The 26,601-nt window shown below is 39.2% G+C and overlaps 1 protein-coding gene and 2 pseudogenes across 1 annotated transcript in view; 1 reads left to right on the top strand and 2 right to left on the bottom strand.

Moving 5' to 3' along the window:
- Positions 1 to 26,601, bottom strand: part of KIAA1210 (KIAA1210 ortholog) — a 332,344-nt gene that overhangs the window by 61,776 nt on the left and 243,967 nt on the right. The window contains exon 3 of the mRNA XM_039842519.1: positions 4,314 to 4,384. Within this exon, the coding sequence (XP_039698453.1) occupies positions 4,314 to 4,374 (61 nt within the window). The 5' untranslated portion in view covers positions 4,375 to 4,384. The remainder of the gene's footprint in view (positions 1 to 4,313; positions 4,385 to 26,601) is intronic.
- On the top strand, positions 18,748 to 19,539 carry LOC120586061 (protein FAM204A-like; annotated as a pseudogene).
- Positions 23,889 to 24,345, bottom strand: LOC120586060 (NADH-cytochrome b5 reductase-like; annotated as a pseudogene).

Here is a 26,601-nt window from a genome sequence, read left to right as displayed (position 1 = left end):
GTGTGTTTCAATTGCTGCTGATTGGTTCGGATTATCTATAGCGCTGCTGCCGTCTGCACAGGCAGATAATCGAAAGATTGCTCTGTCTATAATAACTACCAGGGTAGCAGTGAGGACTGTGAGTTTTCGATCCACCTAAGGCTCTGTTTGGGCTTTCTTTAGTTTCTTAATAAACACATATATCTTTATCAGGGCTCTATAGAAAAGGGGAAATGCTGAACTAGGGTTCTTTCTAGCTCTGAAATGCTATGATTTATTCGTGTACTGATTACTCCTGGACCTGCCTATTAGAAGGGTTTCTAAATTTCAAGGCCTGCCATAAGTCCAGTTTTACACCAATCACTACAATCCACGCTTCTCTCTGCATACCTAAAACTTGACTCTTGGCATGACAAGCTTTACATCTGAATGCTCTCTAGTCTGCACATTCATTCATTCATTCACCCATTCAACAAATATTTATTCAGATTAAGCACTTATTATGTTTTGGGTATCAATAAGAAAAGAATAAGATATAATTCTATGTCTTAACTATTGTACCCCCATCAAGGCTATAGGCAAGCCCTCTTTAGCATCCCCTTCAGCAACTAACACAGTACAAGGCATGCAGTAACACTTGAGGAACAACTGAATCCACTGATGGGTGCAAAATACCAATACAGCTTGTTACTTCCCTCAAATTAAGATCACTATGCAGAGTCTTCCTTAAGCATCCTGTAATTTAAGCACTAGCCCTTATTGGGGTTGATGTAAATTGTCAATAATATAGGCAAAGAGCTTAGCATAGCCTCTGGCATGGAGCAAGTGCTAATAAATTTGTGTGATGGTATTAGGGAATCAATAATTTATTGTTTATTAGGGCCAGATTCAATTCCATCTGTATGATTAGTCTATCATTGTATCTATCTATAGATAAGGGGAAACAGCCCTACATCTATAATTCAATAGTGAACTCTAAAATATACATAATTAGAAGCATAAGCCAGCATGGGGGGGCAATGAAAGACTATAGGATCGTTTGCTTGATAATTGTTGCTTAAATAATTTCAGTTTTGAATGACTTAGGCAATTTCTGATCTACAAGGATGTAACTATATAAGGTCATGGTTGGGACAAACTTGGCAATTCTATGTAGAGACAGAAAGAATAAAACATGAAGATACAACAGAAAACATATTTTCCTCAGTTTCCTTTTTTAATTTTTTTCAGGAAAAGATAAACTAATTTCTATGACAATAAATATTTTAAATGTTTGACCTCATAGAACTACTATGAATATTCAATGTGAAAATCCTGAAAAGTAAACAGTACAGAGTAGGCTAGCTCTAAAATAATCTATATTTTACTATCTCCGCACCTCCAAACAATTTCTAAAAATCTATGAAATGGTGAGATTTTTATGCAAAATCTTCATTACTATACTACACTAATTACTATAATCAGTTTTTGCTGGAAAACATGTACCAACTGGATCCCTGGGGGAAATGCTTGTATTTGTATTATTTACCTATTTCTGTAGTGCAAATACTCCCACCATGGTCAATTGCAAGTTACTAACATGACATTGGGAAGAGATGTGCACAGTCTCCCAAGTCAGTATAAGTCAGCTCCAAGACAACACTAAGTAATTCCTGCCCAGTGAGGATGAATTGGGCAGTGTCCTCACACACAGGAAGGAGTATGCTATATTTTAGACTTGCAGGCATTGCCACTTTTCGAACAGAAGGAATAAGATTGATTGATTCTTAACAGGTGGATAATCTCCTGGCCTTCTGAAAGGGGAACAACTTTATGCTCAGAGTGTTAGAAAATATAGTGATTGTTGCCCCTCTTGTTTCAAAATCCCAGAATCGAAGGGAAAAAGGCAAAGCTGGAAGATTTGGAGTTTTAAACCTGTTTTTTCATAAACCAGTAAAGACAGGGAGGAGAGAATCAGCACCTTGTAACTCCAATTATGACATGATCCATAAACACTTAACTGAATCAAAACACTTCTAATAAACTTTTTAGGCTGCAGAACTGAATATACCAAACATAACCACTGTATGAGCAAACAAAACTATGCATTAATACATTTTTATGTTTCTAAATTAACAAAATGACTAGTGACTCTAGAATTGTAACAGGTGCTAAAAATTAAGTAGGCATATATTCTAATTTTACCCCAATTTTCCATTTTTACTGGGAAGAAAAAACTTATTTTTCCATGAGTATTCAGATACCTTAAGTGATATGTGTCTCTTTCAACCATAGGCACTAGAAAGAAAAAACGTTTTCATTCTCCACCGTGGGGTAGTTTGGGTATAGTGGTGGTATAGTTCTGTCAGTGGGTAGTTGGAGGGCATCAAGAAATGGTAACCACAACACACAGTGGATTGGCTGCTCATTGATCTTGGGCAGTAACTTGGAAGCTGGACACATCCTTACTGAGCAACCCAGACAGCCAATGTCAACTGCAAGATTCTAAGTGCTTTGGCTTAGGAGACCTCACTAGCCCCAACTACATCAGACCCCATGTATGGAGACAAGTCCTGGAGTGAGTCACAAAGCTGGAAACTGTCTGCATGCTATATTATTTTCGAAACCCTAATAGAATCTGAAACAGTTGCCATATATTCAAGTGTATAAATTGGCCTTTAAAGCTTTCTTTTGTAAAGGGGTGCCTTTAATTGCCAGCAGCTGAGCTCTATGTGAGCTGGTTTCAAAAGCTGCTAAAAGTTTGGGTCAAAACCAACATCTGTATCCAACAATGTTTATGTAAGTCACCTATATACTGGGTACTTTATGCCCCCACAAGGTACAGCAGCGGTAGTCAGTGAAATGACAGCTGATGGCTGTCTGGACTTCTCCTATAACAAAGCCACACTGATTTTCCTGTCCAAACCCAAGCACTATGTATTCTCAAACAGGAAGTAGCTTTCAACATCCTCATCCAATGAGAGTCTGCAATACGTCACATACCATTTGAAAACAGCCAATGGAAGGCAGGTTTTCTCCCCCCAGAGAAGAAATCATTGCTTCTGGTTTGTATATTTGCTTAGCCACCATATACACAGGCAGCCCATTTGGGTTGAACTTTGCTTTAAAAATGTGTCGCATAGTGGTGACCTTGTTCTCTTGCATTGCTACTTGGAAAGAAAACATTTCTAACTAGCCTTTCTTCCCTTCAACTTCCCAACAGCCACCTTATTCTCTGGCTACAATGACTAATACTGAAAATGTACCTAAATGTTTGGTCTTTTCAAATAAAATCTTGGGAACAGAGTACAGGGATTTCCTTACCTCCACTCTTCATCGAGCCACACATTACCACTTTCTTTTGTGGGCATCTTTCTAGCTCATATCCAAAAAGATAGGTCAGTTGGTTTAGTGGTTGGAGCCACCTTGGTGAAAAGGTCAATCATTCATTTGTTTACTAATTCATTTATTAAATTTTTGAGTGTCTAATCACTCTTCCTCTCTGAGACCCAATAATAAACAATGGTGACACAGACATGAAAACCCAAGCTTTGCCCTCAAGGATCCATGCACCAAACTCAGCATCCCCCACCTCATATCGTCAGTAAAATCAGGCCTCCAGGAAGCCACAAAAATGTTCTGCTCTCTCTGTCCTTCCAGACCAAGTCTTCTGCACCATACACTACTAAGAAAACTCAGCAAAAATTGAAGAACAACCCAGTGAACTGTTAAATTCGGTTCTATCTTTAAGTTCAATGTCTTATTTCACATCTTATGGCTCCTTTTTTTTTTTTGGTGTCAATAAAGCATATCATTTTCAGTGACTTTTACTTCCCTTTCTATTATCTCACTTGTAGGTGGCACCATAATTTAAGCAATAGATATATATATATATCTGGGTAAGTTTTGCAAAACCTAAAATTTGAGAATCAAATCCTATTTAACAGAAGCCTCTGGTGGCATCTTTTATTTTTATCCCCTTTACTCCTCAAGTTACAAATTTATCTGTTGGTTAAATATGAATCAATGTCTACAGTAAAACAATCGAATCTCTCAGATCATGGGCCGCTCTCATTTTTTTCTGATTAAGCAGAAATACTTCTTCTGCCTTAGAAAATAGAACCTGATAACCATCCCCAAAGAAGATTGTGGGGCCTCCAACAAAACTTTTAACTGAGTTAGAGATGAAGGAGAAGAGGTTAGAAGACAGAGAACTAAATGTGGACTGAGTCTAATATTATTAGAAATTTGATATGAACTTTTTACCTTGTGAGTTGATTTTCTTTCCCAGGGTTGTTAAACACAGTAAAAAAAAAATCTAATTCTAGTTATCAAGATTTTATTGCGTTACTTACCCTCATCACTGACTTCCAGAACTTCCAGACTGCCAGAAGCTTCATCTTGTGATTCAGCCATAATAGAATCACTAAAGTAAAATGTAGAGAGCAAAAGCAAAAGATTGTCATTCGATATCTAGGCCATAAAACAATCATGTTACCCTAACCCTTATCCTTCAATTAGATTCTTATATTATTCAAAAAAGGTATACAAAGGGAATTACCATTTGAGAGAATTATCTTTCCTTTAAAAAGTGACGATTGCATTTAAATCAAATGTCCAGAATAGACAAATACATAGACATAGAAAGTGTCTTGCTTACGGTTGGGAGGATAGGTTTTGTTTTGGGTTTTGGTTTTGGTTTTGGTTTTTGAGTGACAGACTACAAGGTTTCTTTTTTTTCCCATTAAATTTACAGGGGTGACATTGGTTAATAAAATTATATAGGTTTCCAGGGTTACTTTTTGAGGTGATGAAAATGTTCTAAAATTAATTGTGATGATGGTTGCCCGAATTTTTGAATATATTAAAATGCATTGAATTGTATACTTTAAATGGGTTAAGTGTATGTGAATTATATCTCAATAAAGCTGTTACCCCCTGAAAAAAAGACAAATGTAAAAAACCTGGTTTATTGCTTTGTGTTGGGGCCAATTACTTTAGATGTAAATACAATTTTAGAGGCCATAGGTGCACTCAGGGAGACAAAACTGTATTAATAAACCATAAAAGAAAAGATTTAAACATTTGACTACATAAAAATTGATAACTTTGGCCACAAAAAAGTAAACAGTCAACAGAAGAATAACAAACTAGGAAACAATACTTGCAACAAATATAGATATAGGGGCCAATTTTCTTAATTTGTCAAGAGCACATATAAATCAATAAAAGACAAATAACTTGATATAAAAGGGGGCAAAAGATACAACAGGTGGTTTACAGAAAAAGAAATACAAATAGCTAATAACCACATTTAAAAAGGCTCAGTCCTACTCATAATTAAAGAAATATAAACCAAAATATCAAGTTAATATTTTCACCTATAAAATTGTCAAAAAGTTTTAATTTTGATGATGTTCCATTGCTGACAAGGATAAGAAAAATAGATATTCTCATACATTACAGAATGTGAATTGCTCTGTGAAGAGCAATTTTTCAGTAACAAATATTTTAAAAATGCATATACATTTTGATCAAGTAACATCACTGCTAGAATTTTATAGATATACTCACATTTGAAAACAAAAATATACATGCAAGAATATTTATCACAGCATTTTTTTGTTTTTCTTATTTTTTTAAATTTTTCAATTGCAGTTGGCATACAATATTATATTAGTTTCAGGAGTACAACATAGCAATTAGATATTTATATAACTTATGAAGTCATCACTCCAATAAATTTGGTACTCATCTGACACCATACATTGTTATTACAATATTATTGACTATATTCCTTATGCTATACTTAATATCCCCATTACTATTTTGTAACTGCCAATTTGGATTTCTTAATCTCATTAGCAACCTCTAATACCCCCTCTCATTGGCAACCCTCAAAATATTCTTTGTATCTATGAGTCTGTTTCTGTTTTGTTTGTTTATTTTGTTCTTTAGATTCCACATATAAGTGAAATCAAGTGATGTTTGTCTTTCTCTGACTTACTCTACTCAGCACAATACACTCTAGGTCCATCTATGTTGTTGCAGAAGGTAAGATTTCATTCTTTTTTATGGCTGAGTAATATTCCATTGTATAAATGTATCACTTATTCTTTATCCATCTATCCATTGATGGACACCTAGGATGCCTCCATATCTTGACTATTGTAAATAATGCTGCAATGAACATATGGATTCACATGTCCCTTCTAAATAGTGTTTTGGGCTTCTTCGGATAAATAACCAGAAGATAACTGAGTCCTTCTTTGTCTCTTGTTATAGCCTTTGTTTTAAAATCTATTTTGTCTAGTTTAAGGATTGCTACTCCAGCTTTTTGTTTGTTTCCATCTTCATGAAACATCTTTTATCCCTTTACTTTTAGTCTGAGTGTCTTTCAATCTGAGTGAGTCTCTTGTAGGCAGAATATATGAGTCTTGTTTTCTCATCCATTCAGCTACCCTATCTTTCGATTGGAGCATTTAATCCATTTACATCTAAAGTAATTATTGAAGATACATAATTATTGCTATTTTATTGTTCATATTTTTTATCTTTTACTCTTTTTACTTCTTCTTCTTAAAGAAGTCCCTCCAACATTTCCTGTAATACTGGTTGGTGGTGCACTCCTTTAGCTTTTCCTTATCTGAGAATCTCTTTATCTAGCCTTCGATTTTAAATAATAACTTTGCTGAGTAGAGTAATTTTGGTTGTAGATCCTAGCTTTTCATCACTTTAAGTGTTTCTTGCCAATTCCTTCTGGACTGCAATTTTCTGTTGAGAAATCATCTGACAGTCTTATGGGAGCTCCCTTGTGAGTAACTAACTGCTTTTCTCTTGCTGCTTTTAAGATTCTTCTTTGTCTTTGGTATTTTAATTATGATGTGTTCTGGTGGGGGCCTCTTTGCGTTCATCTTGTTTGGGACTCTCTGTGCTTCCCGGGCTTGTATGTCTATTTCCTTTGCCAGGATAGGTAAGTTTTTCATCATTATTTCTTGAAATAGGTTTTCAATTCCTTGTTCTCTCTTTTCCTTCTGGTATCCCTATGATGAAAATGTTGATAAACTTGATGTTGTCCCAGAGGCCCCTTAAACTATCCTCATTTTTTTTTTTAATTCTTTTTTCTTGTTGCTGTTCTGCTTGGGTGTTTTCTGCTACCTTCTCTTCTAAATCACTAATTCGATCCTCTGCCTTATCTCATCTACTGTTGATTCCTCCTAAGGCAAGGGTTCCCAACCCCTGGTCCATTGAACAAGTACTGGTCCATGGCCTGTTAGGAACCAGGCCTCACGACAGGAAGTGAGCAGCAGGTGAATGAGTGAAGCTTTATCTGTATTTGCAGCCACTCCCCAGAGCTAGCATCACCACCTCAGCTCTGTCTTGGATTGTTAGGCATTAGATGCCCTAGGAGCACCTGTCCCTGGTGCCAAAAACGTTGGGGACTACTGTTCTAAGGTATTCATTTTAGTTTTTTGTATTCTTCATTTCTGACTGGTTCCTTTTTATGTTTTCTATCTCTTTCTTAAAGTTCTCACTGGGTTCATCTACTCTTTCCCTAAGTTCATTGAGCATCTTTATAAGAAATGTTTTAAAATCTACTTGTCTCCATTTTGTTTAGTTCTTTTACTAGATTTTTGTTCTGTTCTTTCATGTGGGATATGTTTCTTTTTCTTCTCATTTTTCCTGCCTCTCTATGTTTGTTTCTATGTTTTAGGTAGGGCTGCTATGTCTCCTGGTAGAGTGGCCTTATATGGTAGGTGTTCTGTGGGGCCCAGAGGTGCAATCTCCCTGGCCACCTGAGATGGATGCTCCAGGTGTGTCCTTTGTATGGGTTGTGTGTGCCCTCCTGTTGTAGTTGAGCATTGGTTGCTGTTGGTACATTAGTGGGTAAGATTGACCTTTGGGATGATTGGTTGTGAGGACTGGCTGGTGACTATAGTGGAGGAGCCATTGTGCAGGGGTTGACCCTATGGAGCATGAAGAACTTTAGCATGGCTATGGTGCCTGCCCAGTCTGCCCTTTGGGTGTGTTGTCCTCGGATGTGGCCCAGGGAGGTGCTCAGGCTCAGTCCAAAGCTGGCCACCTGGAGTGCTGGCCCTGGGGCTTCCTGGGAGGGGCCCCACCACAGGCCAATTTCAGCCATAGCATGTTCCCTGCCTGGGGCCATCTAGCAGGAGCCACTAAGCAATCCACAGATGGCCACCACCCACACTGGGCTTGGAGGTACCTCCAGAGGCCAAGCCATGAATCGAGGCCACCTGCTGTGGTGCCAAGCTTGGAGCTGCTCAGCAAGAGGTACTGGGAATGCAGAGCCTAGATGCTGCTTGTTTGGGTTTTGTGAGCCTTTGAGAGATTTTAAGAAAATATGCAGCGTGAGCCAAGATAGGTCATTTGTATGGAAAATCCACTGGAAGTGGCTGGGGTGGGCCTGCAATTTGGGTGGGTTGGGGTCTCAGGGAATCACCAGGGCAGAGCGACCAGTGTTAGCCAGGCTGATGGAGACTTGGGTATGGCAGCCACCTGCGTCTACAAGTTGGGCGAGGGGTGGGATCAACAAATGAATAATGGCTTCTGCCAGCATTTGTGTATGGGAGTAATCTGCCCCTCCAGCCTTCGCCCTGAAGCCAGACAATTCAGTTCCTCCTTGTGTGTCCCTGGCACCCTTTGAGCCACTGCCCCAGCGCTGGAGCCCAGGAACGGTGAGTCTGTCAGCAAGTAAGTTCATGCCTGGGCCCTCCAAGAGGAACACCTAGGACCTCAGCAGCGCTTTGCCTCACTCAGCCACAATATTTGCTGATTTCACATCCAAGTTTGTGGGGACTCCTTTTTCTGGCACTGGGACCCCGGGCTGGGAAATCTATGTTAGGGGTGGGCCCCCTCGCTCCTCCAGGGGGACTCCTGCAGCAGAGATATTCCTCCCAATTCTCAACCACCACACATAAGTGTGGGACCAGCCCATTTCACATCTCCACCCGTCCTACCAGTCTCGAGGTGGCTTCTTATGTATGTCCTTTGTTATAGGGTTTCTGTTCAGCTAGACTTCAGGCTATTTTCAATTACGGTTGTTCTGTAGTTTAGTTGTAATTTTGATGTGGTCTTGAGAGGAATCAAACACAGAATTTACCTACTCCACCATCTTAACCAGAAATCTCTATTACAGCATTATTTTAAATAGCCCAAAATGGGAAACAACCAAAGTGACCATCAAAGGATAATTCTCCCATGACTCTGATCCTATGTCATGGGAGAATTATCTCTCCTTGTGCTATTTTCCATTAGTACAGATAATCATTTAAGAGTCAACTATAAATTTTCCATTCAACTTAGCCTTCTAGCAAAAGCTAGGGATTTTAGGTCTAGGGGAGCATGTCAGTTTATAACTAAACCTTCATAAATCAATGCTGATGGACATTTTTATGAGAATTTGGACAGGGGGGGATCTAATGGGCATTATAACTCAGAGAAAGGATGCTGTATTCATGCACAGCAGGAGGGCTATAGAGAGGTAGGTACCATCAAGTGGGGTTAAATAGGTTCTGGAGTGCCCCCACCCCTAGAACTGCTCTGCTCCCAGACATAGTCAAGCTGTCCTTGCTGTTTCATGGATAGGCTCCAGGCCCATGTGTGCTGTTTTCTATAGCTAAAGCCCCTGATACATTTCTGGAGGTAGAGGGGTGACCACAGGACCTGAGGTTAAGGAAAACTTGAGAGGTCACCCAGCAAGAGTAACTGAGGCCTTGGAAAGCAAAAGCTTGCAAACCACAATGAGAGCTGTCAGGGCCTTGGTGTTAAGATGTCTTCAGACTCTCTCACTGAGAAGTCCTATGGTTCCCCACAGTGTGTGTTCTTTCTTGCTGCAATGAGTATTAAACTACTTGTTCAACAACTGATATGTTCCTGTTGAGCTTCGATTGAAACATATAGACAATATTCAAGTCACTCAAACTCTATGAGCCAATATCACAATTCTGCCTGAAGATGACTTAGCCCTAGGCCCATACAATTCTCACTAGTCCACATGCATTCGCACACACACACATTCCATCTAGAGGTCTGGAAAAAGCAAAAGGGTAGGGAAATTCAGAAGCCTCTCAGAAATTCAGAAGGAGAACAGAAAAATCCCTTGAACTATCATTCATGAGTTTCTGGACCATCTTAATAAATATGGCAGCACCCCCACCCCTGCCACTAAGTAAGGCTTTTTAAACACTGAGGAAATAAACTACCTCTGAGCTTTAGAGAATCCCATGGAAAAGAAGCCTCTTGTCCAAAATATCAGGCCACAACAGGATAACATGGTCCTTGACCCACCACTGTCAGGAGTAGAAGATAGGGAAACAACAACCAAAGAGAAAAAAATATCAAACACTATAAGGAAAACAAAGAAAGGGGGCATCTTGGTGGCATCCGAATCCCTAGAGTACTAATAGAATCATTCCATTTAACTATCATTCCTTTTAACTAACTCTCGAGTTTAGATTGTCCCAAATTCTTTCTGGTATACTTGCCTTATTTCTCCCAAATGAATCCCAGGGCCCTGAGAGTACCAACATCAGGTGAGCCATCTCCCCTTCTAATCAAACAAGCCAACGATGACAACAAAACACACAAACCTCCCCTGGATTCGAAATCCTCTTCCTGTTACCACCCCATTTCTCTGCAACTCTTTAAAGCAAAATTCAAAAGAGTTATCTGTATTTACTATCATTATGTCTTCAGTTCTTATTCTCTTGAGCTCTCTCTAATCAGGTTTCCAAACCAAATGGTTTCCAAACCAGCCCACTAAAACTGCTCTTATTAAATCCAACCATTACTTACTTGGCATCCCAGAAGCATCTGACACTCCCTCCTTTTGAATAATCTGATCACTTGCCTTTATCACAAACACCACACTACCCTAATTTTCATCATTGTCTGTTCTTTCTCAATCTCTTTGCTGGATCTTTCTCTTCTCCCTGAATTTGAAATGTTGCTGCACCCAAGGGCTCTGTCTTTGGCCCTCTTCATCTACAATCATTTCCTAGATCGGTGCCATTACATAGAAATGTTTCCATGAGCTGTAATTATAAGCCACATATGTAATTTTTAATTTTCTAGTAGCCACATTTTAAAAAGCAAAAAGATGCAAGTGATGTTACTTTTAATAATATATTTTATTTAACTCAATAGAACCAAAATATTATCATTTCAACATGAAATCATAAAATAATATCAATGAGATATTTTATATTCTTTTTTATATTAAGTCTTTGAAATCTGGTGTGTATTTTACACATACAGCACATCTCAATTTGGGCTAGCCACATTCCAAGTACTCAATAGACACATGTGGCTAGTGGCTACCATCTCCTACATGATCTCATTTAGGCTTTAAATACTATCTCTACACTCTGGACTCCAAAATCTCTATCTCTAGACTGGACCTCCTCCCTTAACTCCATATTCCTATAACCAACTGCCCAGCCACCATCTCCACCTAACAGTGCGTACCAAACTCTTGGTTCCCCCTCACACTCAGTCCTTCTTCAGTTTTCCTCATCATAGGAAATTCCACTAACCAAATGCTCAGACTAAAACCTAGGAGTCATTGATTCCTCTCTTTCCCTCCCATGCCACATCTAATCCAACAGTAAATCCTATGACTCATCTTTCAATATATTTTTGTAATCTAAACATTTCTTGCCCTGTTTGAACCACCATTATCCTGTTTCCGTATCATTGCAATCTCCTTGCTTCCATTTTTGCCTCCCTATTCTCCACACAACAGCCATACCAGTCACGTCAGCCCTCTCAAACCTTCCTAGTGGCTTACTATCACATTCAAAGCAAATCTCAGCTCCTTACCTTGGGCCTTATATGATCTGGCCCCATGCCCATGCCCCACTGACCACTGATCTTGCTATGCTCCTACTTTCTCCCTCCATTCCAGCTGCACTGACATTCTAACTCCCAGCACACCCTACCCCTTTCAATCTCAGGGTCTTTGCACTTGCTGCACCTTTTACCTGGAGGGCTCTTTCCCTAGCTACTTGCATGGATGACTCCTTTGTATCATTCAAGTCAGTTCAAATGTTACCTCCCAGAGAGGACCTCCATGATCATCTTAGTTAAAGCCTTCCTAGTCTTTCTCTATTATTACATCATCCTTTATTAACATCTTCATAGCACTCATCCCTACTTGAATGTATATTCCGTATTAACTTTGTTACTGGTTTCTCATCTGTCTTCTCTACTAGAATATAAATTCCATAAGGGCACAGAACTGAATCACCTAGCACCTAGAATGGTAACTGGCACATATCAGTCACTCAATAAATTTTTGTTGAATGAATGCCTAAATTCAATAAAAGAAGGGAGAGTAATGTAAGAATCATCTTTGTGGTCAGCAATTTCTTAGAAATAGAGAGGGGCGTGCTATAGGGGGTAGAGAAAGACTTGTCCTGGGAGAAGAACCTCCTTTTTTCCCAACTTAGCAGAACTTGACTTCCATCCCAGCAAGGTGGGCCCCACTCCAAAATTATTCACCTGTTCAGAACCAAGTACTCTTGAGCTCGTTTTGTCCTTGGTGCATAGAGTCAATTCACAGGTCTCCCAGCCATAAGACCCACTCAGCTGGGCTAGGCCCAGGACTCTGGAGGAGGTTTCAGGAACAGACACCCTGCCTCCTCCTATTTTACAGCCACCACCAAAGACAAAATCTCTTTCCCTTTGCCCTCAAGTTGACTTTATTAACCAGAGCTTTGCTTCCCCCAATATCTTCTCATAGAGGCATCACTGTGTTACTTTTATGTATCTCATTATGGCTAATATAAGTAAATTTGTTCTTTAACTGTACCAGAGCTCTTTAACAATGGCCTTGGGGCTGCCTCCTCTGGTCTATACTTTTATTTATGATATTTATCTAAAACTACTGTCACCTCACTCGTATCTCAAAAAAGTCACAATGTTCTCTCCAAAATACCAGTCTGACCATGAGCCTCCTCAGCTTAAACTAGTTCACCAACTTCCTGCTGCCTGCAGAATGAAAGCCAAGTTTTTCACATTCAAGGCCCTCCACAATCTGGTGTTTTCTGCCCCCCTCCATTCTATCAGCAGTCCACTCCCACTCACACTCCCACATTCTGGTATTCCAGAATCACCAGTCATTCCCAAGACACACTATGTTCTTTCACATTGTCTGTGCTCTGCTCAGGCTGTCCACTTGGCCTAGAACACCACTTCCCTAATCCTCTCATCCTTGAAATCATACACATTCTTCAAGATCCAGTTTAGAAGCTGCCACCCATGCTCCACGCTCTCAGCCCTTTGTACACATGCCTCTGTCATAGCTGATATCACCCTGAAAACGGGGGCCACATTTTCCTTACCTAGGCATCACCAGCACCTAGCCTGATACCAGGCACACAGAGGGTGCTCACTATGTATTTTTATTATGGACGGATGAATGCAAGAGGGGGCTGAATCCACATATAAGAATCAGTGGGAAAGTGGTCCTTTTTTAAACACATGGGGATGATTTAAGAAATACTTTCAGTAAAAGACTCCTCTGCATGAAGTCTCATGAAAAAACTGGCAGGCGGAGTAAGAAACGAGCAAATAATGTAAGTTTTTATCCAGTAAATACTGAGAGGCCTTCAGAACCACTTCCAAGGAGCATAAAGTCATGTAATAATGGTCAATCAGAAAGTCTGGCCCTGTGGAGATATAAAGTTTCATTATCAGTTATTGCTGTTTAAATGCTTGCTTGCTTGCTCTTTCTTGGCCAACCCCAGATGCTTAAGCCCCAGAATTGCCTTTTCCTTCTCAGACTGTCTGATTTGAGGGCTGAATAAGGGCTCTGCAGTGGGGGTAGGAGGATAGGAGAGAGAAGGTGGGGGGAGAGAGAGGGCGGGAAAGGAAACAAGGGGAAAAGGCCTGTCATCTAAGGTCATTGAAATTTTTTAACCACAGTCTGATTCAAGTTCAATGATTCAGAAGACTTTGCTTGACAGTTTCTCTGCCTTCCCAGAGTGGGGAATGTTAATGGAAAGCAGCTGGCCTCATTTAAAAAAAATAATCTGATAGGGTAAAGTGTTTTTCTTAGAGTCTGTGGTAGGCAGAATTCCAAGATGGCCCTCAAGATAGTTGCCCCCACCCTCCATGTGCATGCCCTATAAAACCCCTCCCCTTGAGTGTGGGTGGGCCTGGCCTAATCAGGTGAGATCTTTTCAAAGAGTGTCTAGGGGTCAGATATAGAAGCCAGAGAGATTCGAAGCTGCAGTAGATACTCTCCTGTTGGCCTTAAAGGAACAAACTGCCAGGTTCTGGAGAGGTCCAAGTGGCAGGAAATGGCAGGTGGCTTCTAGTAGCTGAGGGCAACCCTTGGTTGACAGCTATCAAAAAAGCAGAGACCTCAACCCTACAACCTCAAAAAACTGAATCCTGCCAACATCCAGTCATTTTGGAAGAATACCTGGAACCACAGATGATCTCTCATTTATGATTGATACAGATTGCAGTATTATTAGACCCATAGCAGAGGACTCGTCTGCACTATGCCTGGACTCTCGATTCATGAAAACTGAGAGATAATTTGTGTTGCTGGAAGACATTTAAATTTTTGTCATTTGTTAAATTTTTGTCATTAGTGTAAAACTAGTACAAGTGCTTCAGGCCCTAGCTCTAGTTGAAGACAAAGCCAAAAGTGGGGTAGATTTGGAGCCATGCAAGCTGCAACACAAAAATTGGTGAGAAGCCCATGAGGGAATTGTTGGCTCCCTTCCTCCAGCCCACCCCACCACAAACATTTCTGTTTGAAAAACAGAAAGTTTTCAACTGAGCAGGTTAGGCCCTGCCAAAATGTTAGAATATGCAAAAAGCCCCCTAAGACTCACCTTATCTGAGATGGCTTTCTCTACCCACAAGAGAATTCTCCAACCCCTTTCAAATATTGCTATACCCAGTGTCCTCCTCAGCCCAGGGTGTGTATATTCACCAATCAGTAGATGAGAGTCCTGGAGTTGATCATTCTGAGACACAGTAAGGGGAGAGAATGATGGCAAGTGCCTTCTTCCTTGAAACCACCCAGCTGGTGCTAGAGGAAGTGCCTGCTGCCAGGAAGCCAAATCATTGAAGGAACCTGGGCTTTCCCCTAGAATGAAAATACCAGTAAAGGCCCCCATGATTCGACCACTACACTCTTCTCCCACCTAACTTGGCAAAATCTGGTTAAGCATTAAATGCCCACTCGCTCCTGCCCCAAAGAGTCTCATACATTGGCCTGTTATAGGATCTGAAAATAGTATAACAAGCCAAGTCATTATCGGCATCTAACATCTTTGTAAAGATTTCTTGGTTGTTTTAACAATGAAGAATCTTGCCAAAGATAGCTCACTCAGCACGTATATTGTGTGAAACATCACACAATATTCAAGGGGGTATGTCTGTAGCATGGGCCCCTCAGGTAGCCAGGCTAAGATAGGGTACCAGCAAGGGGAGCAGGAAGCATAAAGACTCCAGGAGACTCAAGAAAGAGCCAGAATTGAGTTGAGGAGCCCTGAAGATGGATTTCACAGCTTTAGGTACGTGATCTCAAGTCTCCACAAGATCTCAAGTCTCCCTCAAGCAGAGTGTGTTTGAGCCTTTTTATTATGTATTTATTGTGGTTGCTGTTTTACTGCTTCTAGCCATCAATAATCGATCAGTCGGAGATGGGATTGAAAAATCTCTAAGGAGGGAAAAAGTCAAAAGAAGAAGAAGTGAGTGGAGTGCTGGTGCAGGGTGTGTGAATTCTACATGGCTGGTTGGATTTTACGGGCTATGGCACAGGTGTTTCCTGGCCTTAGAATTCGAAAGGAGACACCAGCAGTTATTCTGACAGGGAAGGCAGGGGAAAAAAGGAGACAGCTGCCTACCTGGAGATAAGAGAAGAGTTATCCAAAGGTTTCCTGTCCCCAAATATCTCCTTTTACTCCAGCCTTGGCATTATGCCCTCTCTTTCTATGTGACCTAAAATACCCACCATTAGAATCACTTCTATTTAACCACACAACAAAGTCAGAACATTATTTCCCAGAGCCTCTCTCTTTAGTACCCAAAGTCTTTATGCAGACCTACTATGTGTTCAGACCTGTTTTAGGTATTCTGGAGGCAATGACCAAATAAAACAATAAACATTTAGTGGGCATTTAATATGTGCAGACATTATTTGAAATGTTTTGCATGTATCATCTCATAATCTGTGGAGCAATCCTATGAGGTAAGTACTATTTGTTCTCACTCTTCTCCCATTTTGTAGATGAGAAAAGTGTAAGGCTAAATAACTTCCCAGGGTCATACGCAAGTACATGGTGAAGGCAGGATTTAAACTGAGGCAATCTGACTCCAGAGCCCATAAGTGCTACACTAAAATCACCCACTCTATGATGGCAGTAATCATCATCATCATCATGAAAAATTTAAGAAGAGCGCTTGATTAGGAATCAGAAGGCCAGGGTCCTGATTCTGCCCTTTCATCAATTATCTTTGTGCCCTTGCCAAAGTATAGTTTCTCGCTGGGCCCCAATTCCCACAATTGTAAAATGAGGGGGTAAGACAAAATTACCATGTTCTTTTATGATATTTTATGACACAAATTCATTATATGATGAGGACCCAAAAGCTAAACTCTAGGGTATTGATTACACACGGAAGGGGTCTATAGTCTCCAAGAGTCATGGAACAGGAAGTGTACATTGCTTGCATGTGTGGTACAGGGTGTCCATAGGGCAGAAATGACGCAGAGGGCCAAGAGTAAGCCAGAGAAGTATGTCCAAAATACATCATAAAACTGAGTCATTTGGGAGCATCGAAGCGAAGATAGAAAGCTGAGACCTAGATATAAATGAGGTCAAAGAACAAGAAAAGGTGAGAGTGGAGGGGAACAGCAGATGTGAGAACTGGGGGAAAGAAGGCAGCTTAGCCACAGGAGGTCCTAGAGGATGCTTTTGTGGGTGGCTCCATTTAAAGCAACAAAAGGGACTAAGAGGGACCTCTTAGTGTGTGAGTAATCATGAAAGACCTTGTAGAGGAAGCCCACCTTAAGATGGCTCATTTGCTAGGTAAGAAAGTTTGTTGACAGCTTGAGGACTGAGGCACTGAGAGTTAGCATAGGTGAGTTGGGGATGGGGTAGGAGAGCAGATGATAGCTACAAACCCTGGGTGACCAGGAAGAGCCTAAGGATTCTGGCCTGGAATGATGTTCTTAGGACAATGAGACATAGGTGGCACCTGGCTCCTTACATCCCTTTTGCCCAGGGTCAAGTCTGGTCTCACACCTGACTCTTGTACCTCTTTGACCCAGTGCCTAGAAAAGAAGCTTCTGGAGCAGGCCACAGGAAAGAGATCCAAGACAAGGGATATCAGATAGCAACAAATTTGAAAATGGAGTATCTCAGGGCCTGGAGTTAGATAAGACAGCAAGAGGGGAGAGAAAGAAAGATACCTGAAAGAGGGCCTCGAACTGGACCAGGCTAGAAGACAGTGGGGGAAGAGAGAAAGGCCCAGATGGCAGAAAGAAGACTCCTGGTACCCTCCTCCTGTGTTCACTTCAGGCTGCAGAAGCAAAGAGGATCTCAATGTGCAGTGCTCAAAGCATTCTCACACTCATTCCCTCATTCAACCCACATCATTGCTATGTAGGGAGAATAGAATTGCCCCTTTGAATAAGTAAATGGTGTATACAAATCTCTTACTGCTAGGGTCACTGCCTCAAGGGAAAAAGAAAACTGGGAGTGAGGACCAGGAGAGCAGAAATCTCTTGGGCTTACTTAAATTTAAGGTGCAAGAATTGCTAGTCAAATGGCCTAGGGAAAGAAAAAGCTACCCTGGGAGTAGTGTCCAGGAGGAGCACATGAATGGGGGTTGGAAGGGGCTGGCCCCTTACCCCTGGACACTGCTCTGTTGTCTACTTGAGAGTGAGATGGAAGCACACAGCCACTATCTGAGGAATAAATAAGATAATGCACAACAAATAGCATAGTGCCTGTTACAAAGTAAGTGCTCAATAGTTTTTTTTTTAACTACTACTACAGATATGGACAATGGTGTGAGAAATGGGTGAGGAGGAAGGCTGTAAATCAGTATCTTGTCCTCACCCCAGGGATTCTGATTCTTCATTGGGAGTGGGGCCCAGAGGTCTGCATGTTTCATATGCTCCCTGGTGATTCTGAGGTAGAGTCCAGACACTCTGCTTTAAAGGAAACCTTGCTATAAGTCATGTTGGGTTCTGGGCATGGCTAGAACATTAAAGCTGAAATGACAAGCCATAAAAATGGATGGCAGGGCAAGGGTGGTGACAAAAAAGGAACTTGAATGATCTCTAGAGAGAATCATGACCACAAAGGAAGGTATTTTGTTTTTCTAATAAACATCTCTGTGACTTGAGCCTCCAATGAGACCAATCAAGCTTTTGGAGAGTTGACACCCGAGTTCTGCTGTTAATTAGCTGTGAGGCCTTGGGCACACTGAGTCCTTTCTCTAGATCTTAGTTTCCTTACCTAAGAAATAAAGGACAGCACTAGATTCGGAGCCCAGTGTTCCTTTTAGCCCCAGAATTCTAGGATTTTATTATTCACTGAGACAATCTTTCAAAGTTCCCAGTTCATCCCCAGAGAGGCCAAAATTTGAAGAGGCCCACTATAAGTCCTGCTTGAGTTGGCCAACAGGGGACCAGCTTTCAGAGCAGTCCCTTTAGAAGCCTGTCAATATTTTCACTTAACTCTCCTGTTTCAGATCTTTTAGAAACCTAAGCTATGTTTTCCCATTTAAGAAATGCACAGAAGGCATGATGTTGGCAGGGCCTTAAGATGGCTGCCAGGTGGCCTGCTCCTAACACAAGAAAATTTGTGGAGTGGGACACTACTTCCTGGCCTCAATGAAAGTGATGTTAGGTTGAATTCTGAAGATGAAGACACATTAGAGAACTCTGGATTTAACTTAATTTAACTTCTTTATCAGAAGATGGAACCATTAAAAAAAAAAAAACAGAAATCTCAGATTTCCCTGCAGATGAACGGAAAACTGAAGCAGAGGCAAATGCAAATGCATATGAAGAGTGTCCTTCTGGAATTCCCTTACATGTATGGAATAAATTTCAGGAATTGTATTTAAACACCCACACACACACACACTCTGAACAGAAAACCTCATCTTCAAGATTCAGCGGGAAAAAAACTCTCCAGAAAAGGTAAATTGAAGAATGAAGAGGAATCTCATATTGAATAGTCCTCAAATCAAACCCAGTGAAAGGAAATTTCTCAGTATATTGGAGTTAATGACGGGTTTGAATCCCCTGTTAAAAAGAAAAAAAAAATTGACAAGTCAGGCCCCAAAAAGAGACCACGCCGTGGAAGACTGGAATATTGAGAAGGCTGAGAAACTCAGCAACCAACTAGCTACCCGAGAGCTTGGTGTAAAACTGCCAAAGCGATTGCCTGTCACAACTTCGTAAAAGCCAAAAGGGAAGCTTAAAATTCACAGATTGCTTGAAAAAAGAAGAAACTTGCATGGGGATTTGAAGCAAAGAAGAGATGGGAAGCCAAAAGCAATGTGGGATATATGTAACTTGGCAGACTTCTTCAAGACATTGAGTCTTTACTTGAGTTTTTATTTGAGTCTTCAATTGCTCAATTTACAGAAAAGTTTTTTCTGCGTATCTTAAATAATAGTCAAGAAATTGATAGAAGTAGAAAAAAGAAACAAAGAATTTGAGAGTGGATTATCAAATCTTTTCAATCTTTTCTAACAAGTTCATCTTATTGAAGTGAACGGAATTGAGTGTTCTGTTATTTGTACAAGGAGTCTATGCATATGTACAGGGGAAAAAGATAAAATTTTATTTATTTACATAGACCTACAGTATTAAATCAAATCTATTTTTCATCCATTTAGTGTAGCATAGCCAATGAGATCCTTGTACTTTCTTATCTGTATTTAGTGTAACTGCTCTTTATTCTGGAATTGTGTTTTTATGATTGGCATTTGTTTATAATGGATTAGTCATAAGTACAAGAAAGTCTCAGTTGATATTGTCTTTACAAATGACTTTATTTTAATGTTATAAAAGTAATTATTGGTTCTTTATTGGATGCAGTAGAGCTGATACTTCACAGTCCCATAAAAAAATAATCAATTAATTTTTGTGTACCTTCAGATTAAATATTATAAATAAAAAAATACAATGTAGTATTTGGAGAATGATTTAAATTCAGCTGTGCCTAGAAATGTCTTCCTAAATATTTCCCTCAGCCATGACATTTTTCAAATTGTGAGATAATTCTTAGAAGAGAAAATGGTGTAATTGTATTAGAATGTTGTAATGCAAGACAATATAATTTTAAACCTTCTTTAAAAAAAAAAAGAAAGAAAGTAATGCACACCGTTGCAGGAGATTTGACTTAAAATTCTCCACTCATTCTTTCATCCCCTTCAAAGCAATTTAAAAAAATCTCTTCAAATCAAGACTTTATCCATATCAGAAAACTACTTCAAACAAAAGAGTATTCCTCCCTCCACCAACTGAATGAGCAGAGGCCATTTCTGCATGAAGTGAGGTCATTGGATCACTGATATTTGGCTTCTGGAACCATAGGCACAGAAGAAATAAACATTCTCACATGTAAAAGTAAAATTATGTCCTTCAAAAAGAGGTGATGGAGGTTTAGTGGAGATTTTTTACCCACCTCATTCCCTTAAATGGATTCTGGAGACCCTGTCCAACTATCACAAATGAATAGTGAGTGAACTGATCTAGAAACCTCTGTCAATATGCTTTATATAAACGCATGAGAGTAGACCCTCTATGCCTTATCTATTGGGCTCTGCTCAAAATATGGGCAGGCAGATGTGCCTGGGCTCCCAGCAGCCTTTCTCTTTTCCCCAACCTCATGGATCTCAGAAGTCTCTCTTTGACTTACTTTCCTCTTCATTTTTCCAGAACATTTGGGCTTATGGAAAGCAATAGGGGAGGGAAAGTAACATAACCCACATCTAATTGGATGTGCTAGTACTTGATACATGAGGTCTCAGGGACAGGAAATAACAGACAATGACCTTGTTGATATAAAAATGCAACATGACTTTAGCATTCTTTAGTAGCAATCTTTTCTGAAATAACAGCGCCTACATTTGTTGCTTTTTAAAAAATCCATATCTAGACTTTCCCATGTCTGTATCTCTTCCTCCTCTTTTTTCAATTCCTCATTTTGAACAACTCCCTTTTATGCTATAGTAGATAACTGAATTTTATTGTTATAATTTGTTGTGTTTGTAATAGAAATACAGTTCCAAATGTTCAAATTCGATGAGAAAATGTTTTATGTTTCTACTATCTAAAAAATTCAGATTAATTGCTTTTACATAGTGGAGTCCTTTGTTAATTTTTTCCTATTTATCCTTGGCCCCAATAGATAAAACTTCCTCTCCCTATAGGCTCTGAGCCTTTCAAGGACTAAAAGCTCTCACTAATGAAGCTATTCACAATCTGCGTGACTTTCAACAAGTTATATAATTGCTCTTTCTTTAATTTTTTTTATTTTTAATTACAGTTGACATTCAATATTATATTAATTTCAGGTGTACAGCATAGTGGTTAGACAGTTATATAATTTATGAAGTGATCCCCCCAATTAGTCTAGTACCCACCTGGCACTATACATAGTTATTACAATATTATTGGCTATATTCTTTATGCTGTACCTTACATACCTGAGATTATTTTGTAACTACAAATTTGTACTTCTTAATCTTTTTCACCTTTTTCACTCAGTCCCCAACACCCCTCCCATCTGGCAACCATCAAAATGTTCTCTGTATCTATGAGTTTGTTTCTGTTTTATTTTGTTCTTTAGATTCCACATATAAGTGAGATCATATGGTATTTGTCTTTCTCTGCCTGACTTATTTCACTTAGCATAATACCCTCTAGGTCCATCCATGTTGTCGCGAATGGTAAAATTTTATTTCTTTATGGCCAAGGTATATTTCATTGTATATATGTACCACCTCTTCTTTATCCAGTCATCTATTGATGAGCACTAAGGTTGCTTCCATATCGTGGCTATTGTAATTAGTACAACAGTGAACATAAGGGTGCATATATATTGAAATAGTATTTTGGATTTCTTCAGCTAAACACCCAGAAGTGGAATTGCTAGGTCATAAGGTAGTTCTATTTTTAATTTTTTGAGGAACCTCTAAATTGTTTTCCATAATGGCTGCACCAATTTGCCATCCCATCAACAGCGCACAAGGGTTCGCTTTTCTCCACATCCTTACCAAGACTTGTTGTTTGTTGATTTATTGATAATAGCCATTCTGACAGGTGTAAGGTAATATCTCCTTGAGAACTTTTTTTTCCCCTTGTGAATTTAATTTGCATTTCTCTAATGATTAGTGACATTGAGTATCTTTTCATATATCTATTGGCCATCTGTATGTCCTCTTTGGACATATAAATTATACAAATGTCTATTTAAGTCCTCTTACCACTTTTTATTTGCATTGTTTTTTTGGTGTTGAGTTGTATGAGTTCTTTAAATTTTTTTTAGATATTAAGCCTTTATCAGAATATCATTGGTGAATATCTTCTGCCATTAAGTAGGTTGTCATTTCATTTCATTGGTGGTTTCCTTTGTTGTGTAAAAATTTTTAGATTGATGTAGTCCCATTTGTTTATTTTTCTTTTTGTTTCCCTTGCCCAAGGAGATATATCAAAAAAAATTACTAATAGTAATGTCAGATAATTTATCGCCTATGTTTTCTTCTAGGAGTTCTATGGTTTGGGGTCTTACATTTAAGTCTTTAATCCATTTTGAGTTTATTCTTGTATATAGTGTAAGAAGGTAGTCCAGGTTCATTTTTTTGCATGTATCTGTCCAGTTTTTCCAGCACCATTTATTAAATAGACTATCTTTACCCCCATTGTATATTCTTGCCTCCTTTGTCATAGATTTAATTACTATATAGGTGTGGGTTTATGTCTGGGCTCTCTATTCTGTCCCATTGATCTATGTGTATGTTTTTACACCAGCATCATGCTGTTTTGATGACTATAACTTTGTAATATAGTTTGATATCAGGTAGTGTGATGTCTCCAACTTTATTCTTCTTTCTCAAGATTGCTGTGGCTATTCAGGGTCTTTTGTGATTCAATATACATGTTAGGCTTATTTGTTCTAGTTCTGTGAAAAATGCCATTGGTATTTTGATAGCAGTTGCATTGAATCCACAGACTGCTTTGGGTAGTATGGACATTTTAACTATATTAATTCTTCTTATGCATGAGCACAGCACATGCTTTCATTTATTTATGTCTTCTTCAATTTCTTTCTCAAGTCTTATAATTTTACAAGTACAGGTCTTTTACTTCCTTCGTTAAATTTATTTCTAGGTATTTTACTTTGATGCAATTGTAAATGGGATTCTTTCAGAATGTATCTATTTCTTTCAGATCATTGAATTTGTTGGCATATAATTGTTAATAGTATTTTCTTATAATCCTTTGTATTTCTGTGGTGCTAGTTTTCACTTCTCTTTCATTTCTGATTTTATGTATTTGAGTCCTCTCTCTTTCTCTTTAAGAGTCTAGTTAAAGATTTATCTTTTCTTTTTTTTTTTTATCTTTTCAAAGAACCAGCTCTTGGTTTCATTCATCTTTTTTTATTATATTTTTAGACTCCATCTCCTTTATTTCTGCTCTGATCATACTGTTTCCTTCCTTCTACTCACTTTGGGCTTTGTTTTTTGTTTGTTTTGCTGTTATTATTAGTATTATTTATTATGAAAATGCATTATCTATTTCAATCCCCAAAACCCTCTGAGTCATGTATTACTATGTCTATTTTGAAGATGATTAATGGAGGCTTAAGCGGGACATGTGGAGTGGGGGGGAGCGGCAGTGTTAAGCAGTTGCCCTAGGTCACACAGCTAGCAAATGACAAAACAGGGCAGCAAAGCTTCGATCCTCCCACTACTTGAGTATACTGTAGGATAAGGTGCTAGCTGGGCCGCATGTTGAGCTGGCTGTTCTCGGGTGCAAACTGGACACAATAGGTGTCCTTAGTGATTTTGTCCATGGCACTGATGTGGAAGGCCAGGAAGGTCTCTGGGCTCAGTTTGGAGGGACAGCTCTGTGACTCCTTCCCTCTCAGCAGGCTTCTGCCTTTGTTGGCCTAGGTTGCCTCCCACTTTGCCAGGTCTTGGTAATAGAGGTCAAATACACAGGGCAAGCAGCCACTGCTGCAGCACTGGGAGGGCAAGCGCCCCACGGGCCAAAGCTGCAGCCAGGCTTCCTCATCATCCTCCTCCTTCCTCTCATCCATTGGCAATGGGCTGAGGCAGCCTGGGAGCAACAGCCGGATGCTCTTCTCAGAGCAGGACTGGCTCTGTGAGGTCAGAGGCCCACGCCCCGTTCCCTTACCTATCTACATTCCTGTGCTTCCCCTCACATGATGATCCTTCTTTGGGCTTTGTTTAATGTTCTTTTTCTAGTTCCGTTAAGTGTAAGCTGAAATTATTCATTTTGCTGTTCTGATTGAGTGTTTTCTGCTACTTCTTCTTCCAAATAACTGATTCAATCCTCTGCTTCATCTAATTCAATATTGATTCCTTCTAGTGTATACTTCATTACGGTTATTGTAGTCCTCATTTCTAACTGGTTCTTTTTTATGGTTTCTATGTCCTTCTTTATGGTTACTATTTCTTTGTTGAAGTTCTCACTAAGTTCCTTGAGCATCCTTCTAACAAGTGTTTTGAACTATGTATCTGATAGGTTGGCTTGTCTCTATTTCATTTAGTTCTTCTGGAGTTTTCTCCTGCTCTTTCATTTTAGACATGTTTGTTTCCTCATTGTGGCTGCCTCCCTGTGTTAGACTGGACACAAGTGGTAGACTGGACACAAACCTAAGACTATCTGATCCTAGAATTATGTTCTGCTAGGCTATAGTGCCTCTTAAATTGAGTCCAATATGAAAGCCACCAGGCACATAGAGCTGTTTAACTTTAAATTAACTTAAATGAAATAAAATTAAAAACCAGCTTTTCAGTCACATTAGTTGCACAGCAAGTGCTCAATAGCCACACGTGGCTAGTGGCTCTCATATTAAACAGCACAGATAGAGACCACCACAGAAACTTCTATTGGTTAGTGCTGATCTAAATACTTAAGTGTTATCATCCTCAGACTTCTACTTTGGTAAAGTGTTATTAGTCTAAAGCACAGTTTCTCAGTCTTGACACTATTGAAATTTGGGGCTGGAAAATTCTTTGTTGCGGGGCTCTTCTGGTGCATTGTAGGAAGAGCCTACATGTTTAGCAATATCCCTGGCCTCTACCCACTAGATGTCAGTAGCACACCTTCTCTTTTGTTGTTTCAACAGTTTTTATTGTATTTCCCACCCATGAGTTTTTAAAAGTACCACTTGACTTCTGGGACTCTATAGATCATTTCTTTTTTTTTTTCTTTTGATTTTATTAAATTTATTGGGATGACATTTGTTAAGATAATTATATGTCTCAAGTTTAAAATTCTATAATACGTTATCTGTATATTGCATTGTGTGCTCACCACCCAAAGCCATCTCCTTCCGTCACCATATATTTGACCCCCTTTACCCTCTTCTGCTTCCATACTGTTTCCATCTATAAGTTTTTGTTCATTTGTGCCTTTCTGTTTTATATCCCACATATGAGTGAAATTAGATGGTTCTTGACTTTTCCTGTCTACTTATGGAAAACAATTACAGAGGATCCTCAAACAAATGAAGAATAGAACTACCATATGACCCAGCAATCTATCTTCCGGATATCAACCTGAAATTTTTGAAAACATTTATTTGTAAAGATATATGTACCCCTAGGTTCATTGCAGCATTATTCACAGTAGCCTTCTCCCTAGTTTTGACAACTAAAAATGTCTCCAGACATTGGCAAATGTCCCACACCCCTGCTGACAACCTCTAGATTAAGATTAGCATATGTATTTGAAGTAATTAAACAGCAAATTTTTTCACTGCCAAAACTTGGCCCTTTGAAAACAGGCCATTTTCCCAAAACTCATTTTTTCTAGTGAATCATAGTTTACAGCAATTTGCATTGAATGGGTGGTTTTAATAGCTACTAACGATTTCATGAAAGAGTAAAAAAACATTTAAAGCAGCAGAATGAGAGTGAAGATACCAATAAGGGATTACTCTAATGTACTGTATGATTAGCTGCTCAAATTTCCTACCCATTAACCATAACTATGAAATTGTGAAGGAAGGATAAGAAATAAATTGGTTTAAAAAGCTAAAAGAATGTTAAAGTAGAGAAACAGTAAATGACAGGAATAATCAAATCACATTCTACATTTTGGCTACTAATTTCCAGAAATAACAAAAAATTATGCTACTTCAGAAATTGAAGAAAGAACTCCAAAAATGCTATAAAGTTGTCCCAACAGAAAATAGGCTTTCAAAGGATAAACTAGTGGAAACATTCTCATATAAAATGCTGAAATTTTGGTTACTGATGAAATGATATCTACTTTTCTACATTGTTCATATATTCCCAAGGAAACTAAACCTCCCCATAACATATGGAACACTTCTTTGAATGTTGCTAAAGACAAAATGAAGGGAGTGGGGA

Source organism: Pteropus medius, unplaced genomic scaffold (genome assembly GCF_902729225.1).
Source record: "Pteropus medius unplaced genomic scaffold, Ma_sr-lr_union100, whole genome shotgun sequence".
Classification (NCBI taxonomy): Eukaryota; Metazoa; Chordata; class Mammalia; order Chiroptera; family Pteropodidae; genus Pteropus; species Pteropus medius.
This window is presented reverse-complemented; position numbering and strand designations above follow the sequence as displayed.